Source organism: Aricia agestis, chromosome 4 (assembly GCF_905147365.1).
Source record: "Aricia agestis chromosome 4, ilAriAges1.1, whole genome shotgun sequence".
Classification (NCBI taxonomy): Eukaryota; Metazoa; Arthropoda; class Insecta; order Lepidoptera; family Lycaenidae; genus Aricia; species Aricia agestis.
Window position 1 is genome coordinate 16,598,361 of NC_056409.1, and position 16,638 is coordinate 16,614,998.

Below are 16,638 nucleotides of genomic sequence, written 5' to 3' on the forward strand. Positions count from 1 at the left end.
TCACCCGTCGCGGTCCGTGGACCCCCCGCCCTCATCCTCGGACCCCGTGACGTCCAGGCTTCGGGAGTCCTCCGAGGAGTAGTTCGAGGGGCACCGCTCGCGGACGTCGCTCCAACCTACCTCCTGCGGCTTGCTCCAGTAGTTGTTGAAGTTGTTGTCACGCACCGTGTCCTGTGGACATTCATAATGTAACATCGAGCTATATAATCTCTGTCTGTTAATTCTCTCTCGAAAGGATTTATAAGGAAGTTGATGTAGATCAGTTATAAAACTGAATACTCTTAGTACTGCTACTTTTAAAATCTAATTTTTCAAACATCAAAAGTGAAATCATCAAAATTAAAATTCCAACTAATTTTTTAAATGTGAAAGATCCCTGTAAATCTGTCTACTACCTTTTCACACATAAACCGATGAATCAATTGTAATGAAATTTGGTATGAAGATGCCTTGTATCCCGGGAATCATAGTTGTACTTAAACGCCATGACGTTGCGGGCAACTAGTAGGGAACAACTTACCGCCTGGTAAGTGGGGTATTCCACGTGGACCTGTCTGAAGGCTGAGGGTTCCTTCTCCTCCTCCGGTTGATCGTGTGCCAGTAAGTGCTTGCGCAAGTAGGCCTGCCGGCGGAACACCTTGCCGCAGCGCTGGCACGGGAACCTGCTGGCGTCGGCAGCTGGCGGCTCCCGGCGCTTGGTAGCCCCAGGCACCCGGGGCTTATGCCAGCGACGGTGCGACGCCAGGTTCGCGGGACAGTTGAATACCTGGGAGAAATAAAACTAAATTTAAATGTAAACCACAAAAACAACCCTAAGGTTATTTATGAATAATGTAGTTTAAATTTTATCATGATGTGGTTCGAACGTCACCCCTTGAACATACAGGATTAAGGGGGCGACTAACCCTAAAGTGTCAATTTTATAATTCATTTTTATACTTGAAAATAAGCCCCGAATTGTATTATTTTCCAAAATTAGATACTACATTATATTTCCGAGAATTCGATCTGAGCAAAAACACGATATCTTAAAATTTTCTCGATAGAAAAAAAATCACAAAGATGTATCTAATTTTCACGAATTTTTCATTTATTGCCATGGCCGTGATTGAACTAAGTTAATATTTTAACACATTGTATAAAATTCTATCATTGAGAGATCGACCTAGCGGATTTTTAAAATGTTGTATATTTATCGAATATCAAGTTATTGAGAAAAAACTAATTTGGCTATGAATCCGCGTCGTTCTTTTTCACCTGGCATATGAAAGACGGGCGTGAGTGTGAAGAGAGAAGGACGATGTTTGATTTTTTGGGTTAGTCGCCCTCTTAAATAAAGTTGAACAAGGCCAGTGCAAAATACGAGTGCAAAATGATAGTCATGGCTGTCTTCCCGAGGTAACTGTTTAACGAGACCTCACATCATCCCAAGATGAAGAAATAGGAGCAACAGACTACGATTGTGTAGAGCGTTCCCTTCGTCTTTTACTGCCAATAATTGACGTCACGTAGGTTATGTTTGTATTGGTACCCGACACGTACAAACCAATATTATATAAAGCCTTCATAATAATTCTATTACTGTATAATTTTAATTGTAAAGTTTTCCATGAATATAAATGATTAATTACTACACTGGGTAGAGATTATTTTTTGTTGAATTGAAATTATTTCTGTAGGTGTTATTAATAATTAATTATTGTTAACTAGCGACTGGTAATGCAATTAATGGCTGCCCCATCGTTTGAGATAAGCGCGGTGTCACGCACCGAGTAAACAAGCGAGCAGGGGGGACAGTGCATACAAACGTGTGAACGCTTAAGGTGCAATTATATTATCACAGAATGTTATAGTACGTTTATTTAAAACATCTAAATTATTTTGTTATTCTCAAATATACTATTTATAGTTGTTGCAACTTGAACATAATTTCGCTACAACAGGCGAATCCTTAAATCTATACTCTATCTATACTAAGTAAACAACTATAAATGGTTAAAAAGTGTTCAACCACAATTTTCTATACTTTTGACAACCAGCTTTTTAATGTTTAATCCATTTGAAAGACAATATCGCAAGCTAATTTTACAGTTGTAAACTAATTTTTAATAGTCTAGTTTTAAAAATTATATTATACCGCTTGTGAAAATTGGACCATGTAGAATCCAGATGAAAAATTGCACATTGTGATGAAACCGTGCGTGTACAACGCAGCTACCCCTCTGCACCCATTTGTTCGTGCAGTGTGAAGTATCAATTAAGGTGCAAAACATTTCGTTGAGCGATTCCCATGGAACTGTGCCAAGTGCGACCCTCCCTCTGTTCCCACAGTTCATCATCAACATCCACTAATTGTACACTTTGACGAGATAACTAAGTAAGGGGTTAGTTACGGTCAATTTATAAAACATTTTTCAAACGTCATAATGAAACAATTGGATGTTTATGAGTATCCAATTATCGAAATGATTAAAGCAATAAGAGAAAAAACAAAATTGATGGCATTATAATATATTACTAGAGATCGCCCAATGGTCGAAATTCGACCTTAGATTCAACGAAATCAGGACTACTACCTATATTTTGTAAAAAAATATTGAATTTATCAACTTTTTTCAACTCTTGTCTCTAGGACTCAGCTGATCTCAGACTGGCCGTGTAAGCATTGTCTAATAATATCTAATATTTAATAAAAAAAAACTATAATTCATTTTCAACTTGTCAACTTGTTGTCAACAGACTTCAATGATAAATAAAATAGTATAATTCGTATGTATATGCTTGTCACTCAAAAATCTGTCATTTTCCTAGAGTGTGTATTGTAGTGTGTGTAATGTTTTATTTGGTAAAAAAATGTATGATAAAAGCATAATTTCAAAATAATATTAGCTCGATGCACTCCTTCACCATATAAACTGTAAACTGTGCAAAATTTCATTCACCTACGTCTTTTCTCGTCAAAAGGGATACAAAGTTTTTGGCTCACTTATTAATATATAGATAGATGTACTTAGTCAATAAGTTTTAGCTCAAAAAGACAAGCAAAATCTAGATTCCTAAGGCAGTCACATTAGCACATAATGATTCATCAATTAATTATTACGTTAACATAATATTGTGTTTATTGTTTAACCATGACTGTCATCATGATTAGGAAGTTTTTAGCATACACATTACACAATCAATGTCGATTAGAAGAAGCTCGTAGAAGCTCGTAGTAGCTTGTTAATTAAAGCTTGTATTAGTTCATTATTATGAGCCATCGAAAAGAATTCGCAAGAGACAAACATAACCGCTTTAACATGCTTAAAATCACTTGTATTAGTCTATCATTTAGTTTGAACATTCGTTTAACAATCGGTAAGTTACGGAGGCTGCAAATGTAGAACTAAGAAAATTAGCTATAATAATAATAATATCTATGGACGCTTCACACCACGTCAGTCTGGCCCCGTGCTAAGTACCTAAAGGACTTGTGTTACAGGTACCAGACAACGGAAATATATTTAATACTTTTATTTATACTATACATATATTTAAGATTTTTATTATATCATACACATATTTAATACACATCCAGACCCGGGAACATTGAAAACTTTTTTGTTCCGTCGGCGGGATTCGAACCCGCGATCCCCGGCTTGAGCTACCGACGCGCTCACCACTGAGCCACAGAGGTCGTCAAAGCTAAATTTAACTTTTTTACATTTTAAAGAATCCTACCTTATCACATTCCGGGCATCTGTACTCGATATGCACTATCCTGGAGCAGCGGTGCTGGGCAAGCGCGAAGGCATCGCCGTACAGCCGCCGACACAGCCGGCAGATGTAGCGCCCGAGCCGGTTCTCTATAGAAGCTATCAACGCTTTCGCCTCCTCCGTCACTTCTACCACGTTGAATGCTGGATCTATGTCCCCCTGTAGAAGATGAGCATTTTGAACTATTGTAGAAGGTATAACTTTGTGAACATCGGCCAATTAATAAACTAGAATCTAAGCTATTCCTAGCTCTTTGTTAAGAATTATTTGCTTTACTCTCAAATTACAATAATAAAACGAACAATTTATTATTCAAAGGCCCATTCGAATAAAAAGGCCTATAACAAATAATTGTACACTTGCTTTACGCAATAGACGCTTGTGATTTATTTCGCATTTAATGATTATAAAACAACCCCTTGCTGTGAAATGTGCAGTTTACCCGTGAACTGTTATTAGAACAAAAACATAGCATTAGGCGCGACTTCATAGCGTTTAATTGCCGAAGCGATAAGAAACCTACCCCGACCTAAAGGACTCTCAGTAATGCCACGTTCACAACGTAAAATTAAGAAATAAACGCCGACTTTGTTGCTACTTTTTCAAACTTATCTGCGTGTCAATCGAAATAATTGCTCGTAAGTATTTCCGTTTTGATAGCGTTTTTATTATTTTATTAAATGGAATTCCTGTAGAAATAATGAATTACAAATTATACGATATTTATAAGTTTCAACTTACTTTACGTACGACGAGGGTTTCGTCTTCAGCCAAATCTCGAATGATGGTACCCGAAACTGGCGACGTCTTGTCTTCGTCGAAATTCAGTTTTCGGACAGCTTTACTTTTTTTCAAAGGATGCTGAGGTTTATTTACTTTCTTCGGTCTCTCCTCGACATCTTTTATTTCGACTATATCTGGTGAGCTTCTTTCGCTTTTGTTCTCCGACTCGTTGGGAATGCAAGTGCGAAGTTCGTCAAAGAATTGTTTCGTGAATTTTAGTTTCTTCGCTTCCGGACTATCGCTGTCATTTGAGTTTTCTTCGTCTGATTTTCTTTTTTTGGTGTCATCGTTAGTTTTCTCTTCGTCATCGGGATCCTCGAAATGTCGGAATATTTTAGCTTTGACAGTTTTGTTCTCTTCGGTAGGTTTTCGTTTTTGTGATGGAGGAGGCGTGCATGGCGGTGTTATAGGTATCGTCGATTTGAGGGATAAGTCTAGAGGAACCACAGGCTCATGGTAGTAGTCGAAGTATTGTTGAAGAAAAGTAGGATGTTGCTGAGGAACAAAGTCATGGAGATAGTCGCTGGATAGGCGTATCGGAGGAGGGAGATACTGTTGATAGAATCTAGAAGAAGCTAAGCGATTTATGTTGATTGTTGCTTCCATATCCATAAATATGCTTCAATTATCTTAAACCCAAGTATTTCTCTTGCAGTATTCCATTTTGTTGCCTGCAACAAAGGAAACATTGCTAAGTTGGAGATTAAATAAAATCAATGTTACGAAATAGGTGAGACATTTTCTTGATTGTCCTCGACGTCCATTTCTCTGATTGTCGTCGCGTACTTCTCGTTAGAAAATTGCTCTTTTGTGCGCTTGTAGGTACACAAAAACATAAATCTAATTAAATTCTAGTTTTTGTCACACCTAGTCTTACTCAAATGTAGATACTAGATAATATTAAAAATCCTTAAGTCGAATATCTTAAATGCCACAGAGACTAAAACGGGTATTAAATTGTTGCAACCTATGAATAATAAAAAAATATTATTCGTAGGTTGCAACAAATAATAAGTTAATGATACAATTAAAATTCATCATTGCATGTTGTTTGCATCTCAGGCAATTTATTATTACGTTATGATTTTATCGTAGCTCCTTGTTTGTGAATCATCTCACTGACATTCATTAATACTCATTTCCGCTTCTGGATTCCATATTTAAATTCAATTTATTCGAACACTGGTCATGACACGATCCATTTTTAAGTTCATCTACATTGCAACTTTTTTTTAAATTACCTAGGTCTATCCGAAGAACCACACGGGGTGTCCAATAGGACCACGCGTAACTAATACGCCTTAAAGAACAATGGATGCCCCATTATTTTGAGTAGATTGTCATTAAATATTAATGGAAACAAAAGGGCCATTATATATCGGCTAGTTTACATTAGAGATCGCTCCCACGGTCACCCTAGCCCTCGGGACACGGCGGCTTAGGCAAATACCATATAAAATGTCAGTGTGTTTAGCGTAATTGATTTTTGTAAGCCATTAGAGCCCTACCGCAAAGTGATAAAATGCGAATTAATAGTTGGGAAATGCAAATAGGAGCGATTTTTCTGTGAAGCTACTGTAAAATTTTTATCTATAAGGAAATTTATATTATTATGCCAGGTAGAAAAATATGAGCATAGGATAGAACAAACACTGCAGCTTTTGATAGTAATTAAGGTGACTCGCTTCCACGAAGACTGACGACAATAATCTTATGATAAGGATCTCTCAAGCCGAAATACAAGAAGCTGATTCCTTTAAAGCGTACTAAAATATACATTCATACATAATAATGTACCTACTACTGTAGTAGTACATTATTATGTAACAATAATCGTAACAAATATCATAAACTTGAACTGTATTGCGTAGTCAGATAAAAAAACTTAGTAATCAATACGATGTCATAATTTTTACAAACCAAAGTATGTTTCCAAGAAATCACGCAATTTTCCTCAAAAGTAGAGAACTTTGTTACATTTCAGAAAAAAATATGACGTCATCAGCTTAGTGATAGTGAGAGGAAAATAAAAGACATGCGTAACGGTCCATAATAACACTTCCTAATTTCTAAAGTTTACGCTTTTGTCACAACATTAATATAATACGTAAGAGCAACTCAGACAGCGTTGCCAGACGTCCCGATTTTTTCATCAAAATTAAATGTCCCGCGCGGGACAGGCTCAGTCCCGCTTTCGGGGATAACTCGGACGTGGGTGCAGCGTGCTGGGCAAGAAAGGTGCGTAATGAAGATAAGAGTGTGGGAGGTAGAGGGGTGGATTTTCTTTGGCTACTTTAGCTGTCTATTCTATTGTCACGTAAACGTTATTTTAATACTTCGATCGCGGATTCCAGGAAATGCTTTTGTATTCTATTTTTGTCGCGATCACCGGTGCTCTTATGGGGCTTGAAGAAATAATGCAAATAAAAAGATAAAAATTAAAAAAAACTTTTAATTTTATACCTTTTTTACTTAGTCCCGCTTTTGACTGAAGAATCCCGCTTTTTCACCCAAAAATAACTTTTTGAGTGAAAAAGCGGGATTCTTTTGTGCCAAGTCTGAACTTTGGAACCAAAGTCCTGACTTGGCACAAAAAAAATCTGGCAAGCTTACTCAGCCGTCCTTGAATAAGACTAACATGCGCGCGCGACGTGACACTGCATTGTTTTTCAACATCAAGTATGAAATCAGACTTTTGTGTGTACTCGTAGCCCGTGACAGCTTATTACATATATAGTTAGCATATACATACAGCTTACATTAATAAGTTCTAAAAGTTGTGAAGATGGTAGGATGCGAACATTACGAACTATCCTTGTACGGCATGGTAAAAGGGTTACAAAATGCTTTTTATTTCAATAATTTCTGTTGATCCCGAGATTCCCAAGGGGTGCAGGTGCAATCCCTGGCACCCCCCTGCCGGCGCCCATGGATGCGAATAGAAAGCGATGTAAACGCAAGCCAGAGTACTAAGCTAAAAATGCATTCGCCAATTTGACATAACGCATCTTATTAATGCGTTATGACAGGGACAGGGATGCGTTATGACTTATGTCTAATCCCATATTATTTGTCAATATTGCGCTTGTTAAGCGTTATGTGAAATCTGACTTAATACTCTGTTTTTTGTCTGCAGTAATAATGAATTCAACACTAATTAATCTTCTGTAATAAATTACAGAAGCAACTAATTTACTTTTCGTTCAATTATTTATGAAAATATTGTGTTAAATACGTGGAAATATTATTTTAATAGATTAATAAAACTATATTTTCAATATTGGGCAAAGTAATTGTAATTGAAGGAGTAAAGGTCATAAAATAGTAATAAGTACTCGTATTACCAAATGATAATTATTAATAATGGTCGATTGTTATTAATAAAATAACAAGAAACATTTGAGCGAGGCGTGCCACCCGATAATATAATTTTCGTAATGTGTCCGAATGGGCGGTGCGGAGGCGGAGTCCGACCAAGATTTCATAATATATTATCTATTATATTTCTGGTGACATAGCCCTAACAATTGAATACGTATTCGTAACGTTCATGTTATAATTAATAAGTACCTGGATGACCGAGCTTTGCTCGGTATAGCAAACACTTATTGACTTCGTGTTACTTAATAACGCCATCTGCTGGTCGTTAAAACAATTAGTTGCAAACAAAATAGTATTATTATTCGCCAATAGATGTCAGGAAGAGTCATATTTTTCAGTTTATCGATTATCGATAAAACACGAATAAAATGACATTTTCTGAAAATGATTCCTAGCTAGAACGATTTATCGCCCCCGGAACCCCCTATATACAAAATTTCATGAAAGTCGTTGGAGCCGATTCCGAGATTCCAATTATATAATATACAAGAATTGCTCGTTTAAATATATAAGATACAATTTTAGAGAACGTAGTTGTCAAGCGTACTGCAGTAGTCTGGAAACTGGAAACTTCATAGGTGTTATTTTGATTCCCCTTATGTACACAATACTTTCTCCTTACTGGATTTTTTGTTCAAGTACTGAGCTCACTCACTATTTCAACACACAGGGCCTGCTACTTAGTTACTATAAAAGGTATCAAACAAATAAAATAAAAAATATGTTTAGCTTGCCTAAATTAACATTACTTATTTATCATGCCTTCAATTAATAATATTATACTGTATCGTTCGTTTCATTGTAAAATTTGAATTAGGTAAAGGAATATAAATGAAGAATCTAAATTCAACAATGGAATACGCGTGGACGATGGGTGTTAGCTTATAAATAAGTAATACATAGACCGCGAACGTTAAACCACACCTATGATTATAATTTTACAAATGGAAGGCGACAATTCACACCGATATTTATTCACGAAACATAAAGGTACTTTTACAAAGACAATAAGGCACTTCTCACACTGAAACGCAAGCGCGAATTGAAAATTTAGAGTGCTTGGTCGTAATCGCCAATTTGCCCCGAGTTCCATTTGATGTTAAAAACGACCAAAATATATAATTGAGTAACGGAGGTATTTTGAGCGTTTTGATCATTTTTAACGTCAAATGGAACGCGGGGATAATAAACAATACGTTGTCAAGTCTCATACGTGATACGAATGTCGAAACCATTCAAAAGTAAGGACCCTGAGCAATGTAAGGCCGTGTTCCTTTGAAGGCCAACTGTTAAAAAGTCGTAGTTATTGTCATGGTAAGACATATTCTTTCTACTATACACTTAAATCCATCAAACTTAAAGCCACAAACGCGGCGGCGAGTCGATCGCGCCGCAATGGGCATTGTCCAAAAAAAATCATATGTACTTTTATATTTTTTTTTCGTTAAAATAGCGTATTTTAAGAATATAAATTAAATAATTTTGAAATTCATTAGCTAGTTTTTTCTCAATAAATTTTTAAAGTTTCGCTCTGACGTCATCATCGGCGGTCAATAATTGACCTCTGCAGTATGTTTTTTTTCCTTTCAATCTTGTTTATAATGGCTGGTTCGTCAAATGCAAGTTCTCATTATGTGAAAGCTGATACGAGAAGCTTACTAAAAGTTCGAAACGTAATGTTGGTCGAATTTATTGCTAATTTAACGCCATTGAAGGTCAAACAAAGGTTAAAATATAAGTAACTAATGGGTATTTTTTTCGTTTATATACAGAAAAACAATCAAAATGTTTTTGTAACGAGCAAAATTAAAAAAAAATGGACTATCCCCATTGTGGCAGTGAGATCTGTTTGTAAACTTTGGTTGTCGAGGCTACAATTGTAATTTCCGCACCCTGAAAAACTTTATGTTTTAGTTACATAACCTATACCTATCTCAAATTTAATTACAGGGCATTGTCGTATAGGGATGTATGTATAGTACTAATAAAAGAAAAACCTACTTATGCCTCGATTTAAGTTAAAATATTGGTAATGTTCCTAGGAAGGCCGGTAGTTCCTTATAAGGCCCAACCAAAGATTTGATAGTTGGACTTGCTGGGGAATATGAACTTTACAAGGAACATCGAAAATCATTAATATATAAACAGTTATTTTTAGTTATAAATGCGTACCGTAAGAATTAAAATAATGTTGTTTTTTATAACATCTTTATTTATTAAGATTATTAAACTTATACACGCATATTGAACATTTTGGCCATAGTAAGAACGTTCCCATAAGAAGGCCATTTAATATTTAAAAAAAAATTTGATTGCATTATAAAACGCATTGGCAATTAGTTGAAAGGTGTCATTTGATACTCATTACTACTATTTTTAAAAAAATTCCATTAATATACTCTTAGTTAAAAGATGATGTTCAAGCAATGTTCGTTGTAGTTTTTTTTAAATGATATAAATATATTGAGCACTTAATGTGTTGCTTAGTCGTTTTAGTAAAAGCAAATAAATAAATACTTGTAACTATATTTTGTAGTAAAACGACTGATGTATAACATTGGCCTTGTTTGGAGCTGTGTTTCTTGCAAGGCCATTTGGAAGAGCCTAACAAAACTTAATTTTATTAAATGGCTATAGAAGCTTGGTTAAAAAGAGATTTATAATATGATACCTTATGAAATAAATTAAGAAAAATAAATTAAGAAAACAAATTATCAAGTAATGCTCTGTGCATTACTTGATAATTTGTTTTCTTAATTTATTTAGTTAATAAACGAATAACAAGCATTTTCCCGTTAGAGTGACCTTACATGGCTCAGGGTCCTTAAATTGACTTAAGACACTGTAAAATGGGTTTTTTAAAACACGTTTTAGTAAAGGAAATGTCATGATTTAAGTATAAAATAAGTACCGTTTTAAAATTGAGAAAATTTCCTATACGCAAAGGTATATCAGTACACAATTTGAAAAATTCTGCTCGATAGAAAAAAATCTCAAAGATGACTGTTATAACGCTGTTTTTCATAATTAAATCATTTTATGGCTAAATAACACAATTTCTAGAAAAAACAAATAATGTAGTATATTATGTGTCGTAACCTAACGTAAACGATTTGATATATTTGATTTGTGTAATACTAAAAACAAAAGGTTTTTACTCCTATTTTCTATTATCAAGGCACGCGGCGAGCGCGTAACCGCCACTGTACAAGGCGCGCTGATATGAATGTTATTTTAATGTCCTTAACATCGATATTCGTACTGACAGACATTGACCTGCTAATTTTAGGGACTACTGGGCCTTAAGAGCCCCCGCAGACTGCAGATTTTTAGTCGGCCGATAGTTTGATCGAAAGCTTAAAATCAGTACGAAGATTCATAAAGTTGCGCACACTAAACGATTTGTATCGCCCGATTATAATGTACAATCAAGTCCGAGTCCAGTAAGCATGAAACCCCGATTTGGTCAAACTATCGGCCGACTAAAAAGTCTGTATGTGCGGGTCTAGGCTTCCGCTGCGCTTAGTGCGGTGCAGTTTCAGGGGCAGTACATCATTATACTACCATATATTACCCCAGATTACTTCATGTGTATCTTTGCTTTTAAACTCAAGTTAGTTAGTTAGTTTTTCGCGCTTGTTTTGGATTTTAACGCAAAAAAAGTTTAAATACAAAAATGTAATATTGCTAGCGAGTTGCGTGCGCGGTCAATCAGTCCATACCTGATCAGTCTGCTCCCCTATTTTTTTTCCCCAAGTATTTACGTGCTTAAAACTGAAAAAAGTGACCGTCTAGTAACTATTAGTATAGGGCGTGGTAAGCAAAATCTGAAACTAAAAATATGAAAAAGCGAAAACTTCTGAAAGTTACTGCGAATCAATTTAAACTAATCGTGATTCGTAAAATTTGTAGGAATTGGAGAAACTTATGTCTTGTCCAAAAAAACATTCGACTTATAAGATAACGTAGATACAAAATTCTTGCTTTATTTTAAAGTCTCATTTTTTTATCGTCTCCATTTATGATATGAAACACATCTATTAAAGTCATTAAAATCTTAATTCGAGTACCAAAACTCAGTTACCAAACATTCTATGTAACACTATCTCTACCATATAAATTCTCAAGAACAGTATAGAACTTAAATTGTGTAACGATACATTACACCTGCGTTGCGAGTTCACTCTGTGCAGCTTCACCAACTTTGCCTCAGAGAAGTCCTTATAGTATCTACTTTATCTTAAATTACAATGTTAAGGATTTTAGTGAAAAATTTGTACAGTTTAATGTTATTTTCAGTAAGTTATTATAAAAGTTTAATATAAATGTACACAGCAATAGGTTAAAAAACCGCCAATCGGTTTGTATTCATAAAATCAAATCACAAGGTTTCACCAAACATAAAGATATATTTTTGAAAAATCCACATATTAGAGTAATCGCCCCAGCTATTATACATTATAATTTACGAACAGAAGACGTGGCATAAATTATTTATAGTTATTAATTATAACATCGTAAGTAAACTTCTGTATAATATTAGGGTAATTTGCTACCAGCATAGATCAATAGAGCTTTCCATGCTGTTCTTCTGTCACCTGTATAATGTATTTTGAAGTCGGTACATTATTTATTATTAAGTAAAAGTATAAAGATTAAATACCAGGGTCATATATATTTCAGGGTCCAACCCGAAACGGGCGACCAAATCTTTTCTTGTCTGATTGTGTAATAAAAAAGAATTTTAGGACGTGATAAGAAATAGTAGTAGGAAGAAGTAAAACTTACGAGTTTATCCCATAGTAAGTAAATGAATTTTTTATGCAATATTTAATGATACTATTTATTTTATAATCCACACTAATATTATAAATCCGAAAGTGTGTCTGTCTGTCTGTTTGCTGTTACCTCTTCACGCCCAAACCGCTAAACCGATTTTGCTGAAATTTTGTATGGAGATACTGTGAATCCCGAAAAAGGACAACTGATTCTTTTTACCCCGAAAAATATACTAATATTAATTAGTTTTACAAGAAAAAGCTAAATTACATTATTTTTATCAGTTTACATTTTGACGAAACAAAAATGAACTTTGAAGTGAAGTTATTTTCTAAATTATTTCTTAATGAAAGACCACATAATATAATGCCTAATTAGGTAAGAGAAAGCAACAAATACTAATATTCTATGATGTTATTAAAGTTTATTAACACGAGAAATATTTCATATGGAAAATACAACTGGCGTATGAAAAACATAGGTCATAAATTACATTAATCTAAACATATATTACGGCTAACCCTAATTACATGTATTTGCGACTTTAGGGTGTTACTATGGCGAAAAAAATGTGACTCATACCTGGCTTCGCTCCTGTTGACTCAGCCGGCACCCCTTATGCACTGAACTTTGAATTGTATCGATTAAAAAAAAGTTTTTTTTTAATTCTTTTTTTAAATTAGTTTTTAAAGTTTGAAGTCGATGTTGGTGGTTTGGGGTGCGCGGTGTCCGCTCCACAGGGCGGTCTGAACAGGACTGAGCTCTGCTCCGGGGTGCGTACCCTGGCGCGTGCCACAACTTGTTACCCTTATACAGCGTGTGCCTTGTATTATCATTTTAATGACCCTTTGTGACATGAGTATACTGAATATTCATGATCGACTTATGTTCCATGTGACGAAAGTTTATATTGAAACGCATTTTACCAAAAACGTTTAAAGATATGTATATTATACTTTACTATGCTATTAGTATACAATATTTCTTAGAAGTTGCAAGTAATGTTTTTTGAAGTTTAAAAAAATGTTAAAATATAAAAAGTAAAGTAAGTTTAATTTCCTTTTTATTTTCAAAGTTCAACTTTTTAAATTTTTTACATCGTGTCCATTTTCTTTTTCCTAGCTTTAGGGCATTTCTCCTCAATATATTGACTGACTATAATTTTGTATCCTTATGCCGTTAAACAAAAGTTTTAACATTGTTTTCCTTTATTCACTTTTTTTTTTTTTGAGTTATTTTAGTTATCATCCTGTACATCAGCGCGCGCGAGCGAACAACGTGTTTCGGCCCCCATACACCTTTACTAGTGTTTTGTGCAGCCGTAACCTTTGCCGATAGTGCCCGCATCTTACATCACCTACGATTACAGATCAACACACATTGTGTCTGTCTCTGTCGAACTCTATATGTTAGAATATAGAGCAAATACTGTTATCTATAGCGTGTTCTAAACCTGAACTTGAATATGTAATGAGCAGGTACATTTCATTGTGTGTAAAAACATTTGAATTATTTTTATATCTTTTTTACTTTGTAGGTTAATACCTCGATCGTGGGAATCGTAGACACAATAGGGGGATTGATGGGTTAATTTCGATAATATGACAGGTATATTTAATGCTACGACGTAGAATTGAGTTGTATCCGACTACAAAATATTATGTGAAACTGGTAGCAAATTAAAAAATCTTATTTTTTTAATCAATCATTTACCTACATCAATAATGGATTCAGGTTGCACTCAGCACCAACAAAGGATTGGGAATACATAAAAACATTAAAAGAAAAACGGCAAAGTTTAAAAATTCTGCGAATATTAAAAATATGGGTAGACAGATCCTTTGTTACATCACAGCGCCGAGAAAAAGTATATTAAGATGAGATGAGGCTAGGGCGGGATGCGCCGCCCGCCCTGGCGCCGCCCAGGCAGCCCCGCCCACCGGCCCGCCCAGCGCGCTCGTAATTGAGTGTAATTGAATCATAACAGGCATATTCAATTAGAGCACACACTGAAGTAATTAGTGCGATTGTTTAACAAAATTCACGCGCGTCGGCGCCGCGGCCGGAGCGTCGTAAGGGCTCTTCACACGATACGATTTTCAGGATCGTGTGAATTTATAGCACGAGATGTATTGAGCTATGCCTTTACGAATTTACGTATCTAAAAATCTTTGGATCCCTTTTGACGAAAAATGCGAAGACGTAGGTGAATGAAATTTTGCACAGTTATAGTTTATAATTTATATTATGGTGAAGGAGTGCATCGACCTAAGATTATTTTGAAATTATACTTTTATCATACATTTTTAACACATACTACAATGTGCACACTACCATCTTTTTGAATAACAAGCCTATACATACGAATTATACTCTTTTGTTTATGGTTAAAGTCTGTTGTCAAATTAAAAAGGGATTGTTTTTTTTATTAAATCTGAAATAGTCCATACTTTAAAGCCAAAAGAAGAAGATGATTAAATTTAAGTCGAATTTCGATCATTAGGCGATCTCTAGTTAGCATAAAAGCTTAAGATTTTTTACTAATAACAAGCTATATTTTGACAATGCGTATGCATAATATTACGCATGCAGCTCTCATCTAAGAAACCTTTTTATTTTTCTTCAATCAGCGGGAAATGCGTTACGCATTCCCGACAGTTTGGGAGAAAGGTCGCCGGGATATGCGGCTCTCCAGGTGCTGCAGTAAGGAAGAGCACCCAGGTGTACCCACTAAAACCCACCAGTGCCTCCTCCTCTGCTTGTTGCAAAGCTACTAGCTTCGACAGCTACGTTATGCATACGTAGCTTAATTAATAATTATATTTTTTACGGGCCCTGAGCTCAAACAAAAAATCCTTAAGTTATAATAATACCTCCCACCCCGGTTTGGGTAAAAGTGGCCGGTTACATTAAAACCAGGCCACTTACGCAGGAGTAATTTTTCTAGTGCCAAAGTGTGTGCGCAGTACACAAGATCAGTCTCTATTCCTTTACTCTAATAACCCAGTGGGATGGACGACCGATAGGACTGGCGCGGGCGAGAGATCAGGCGCAGGGCCGACTTTTTACATGCCCATCCGACGCATGGATCATATTCTTACTTGTTAGACAATCAGGTGATCAGCCTGCATTGTCCAAACCAAACTTGGAAATAACTTGTTTCTAAAGCAGGCATCGAACCCACGACCTCCGAGTCAAGAGCCGCGTTTTAGACCACTGGACCACGGATGACGGAGGCGTCAGATTCTTAAGGTGCGCCCTCACCGGGCATTCGCTTGTAATGTAACGTTACAGAATCGAGCATTGCAATGCGCACCTTGTAATGATACAAAACCGAGCATTACATTGCGCACCTTGTAATGATAAGTACGGTGTGTAATAAATCTTGATACAACATCAACTAGCTTTGGAATGCTCAAAGTCAAATGTTACATTACACGTGAATGTTGTCATTCAGGGAGATAGTATAGTAATGCTCAAAGTCGATCTTTACGCTGGTTTTATCGTTAAGCGTTTTGCAGCGCCGTTGGAGCGCGCGCGTTCGAAGTATGGACGAACGGCGCTGCTCAAGTGCGCGACTTTAAAACGCTACTACTACCCCCATACATCTTCTTAACGATAAACGATAAAAGCAGCCTTAATGTTACATTACACGTGAATGCTCGCGGTAAGGGAGCACCTTTAAGTATTGCAATTATGAAAGAGCAACATCAATTAATAAAATTATTTTTGTTAACATTAATTATTTATGGTGTTAATGTCAGATCGTGGTGACACTCGTGCGGTTATTGACACAATCAGTACATGTATGTCACAAGATGCCGGCTGCGGCGGAACTGGGAAGCCCCACTCGCGCACGCGCCGGAAGCGCTGCGCCCGCGCATCCTACTCGCCGGTGTCGCTTACCCCGTCACCCGTGAGTGTAATTAGATAAGT

General features: G+C 35.9%; 1 protein-coding gene across 1 annotated transcript; it reads right to left on the reverse strand.

Moving 5' to 3' along the window:
- On the reverse strand, positions 1 to 13,374 carry LOC121726124 (insulinoma-associated protein 1a-like). Its single transcript, XM_042113358.1, has 5 exons — positions 13,285 to 13,374; positions 4,501 to 5,213; positions 3,724 to 3,918; positions 521 to 766; positions 1 to 171 (listed from the first exon to the last, which is right to left on the reverse strand). Exons 2-5 carry the CDS (start codon positions 5,152 to 5,154, stop codon positions 1 to 3), a joined length of 1,266 nt encoding a protein of 421 aa, XP_041969292.1. The 5' UTR covers positions 5,155 to 5,213; positions 13,285 to 13,374.
- Between the last annotated feature and the right edge of the window lie 3,264 nt (positions 13,375 to 16,638).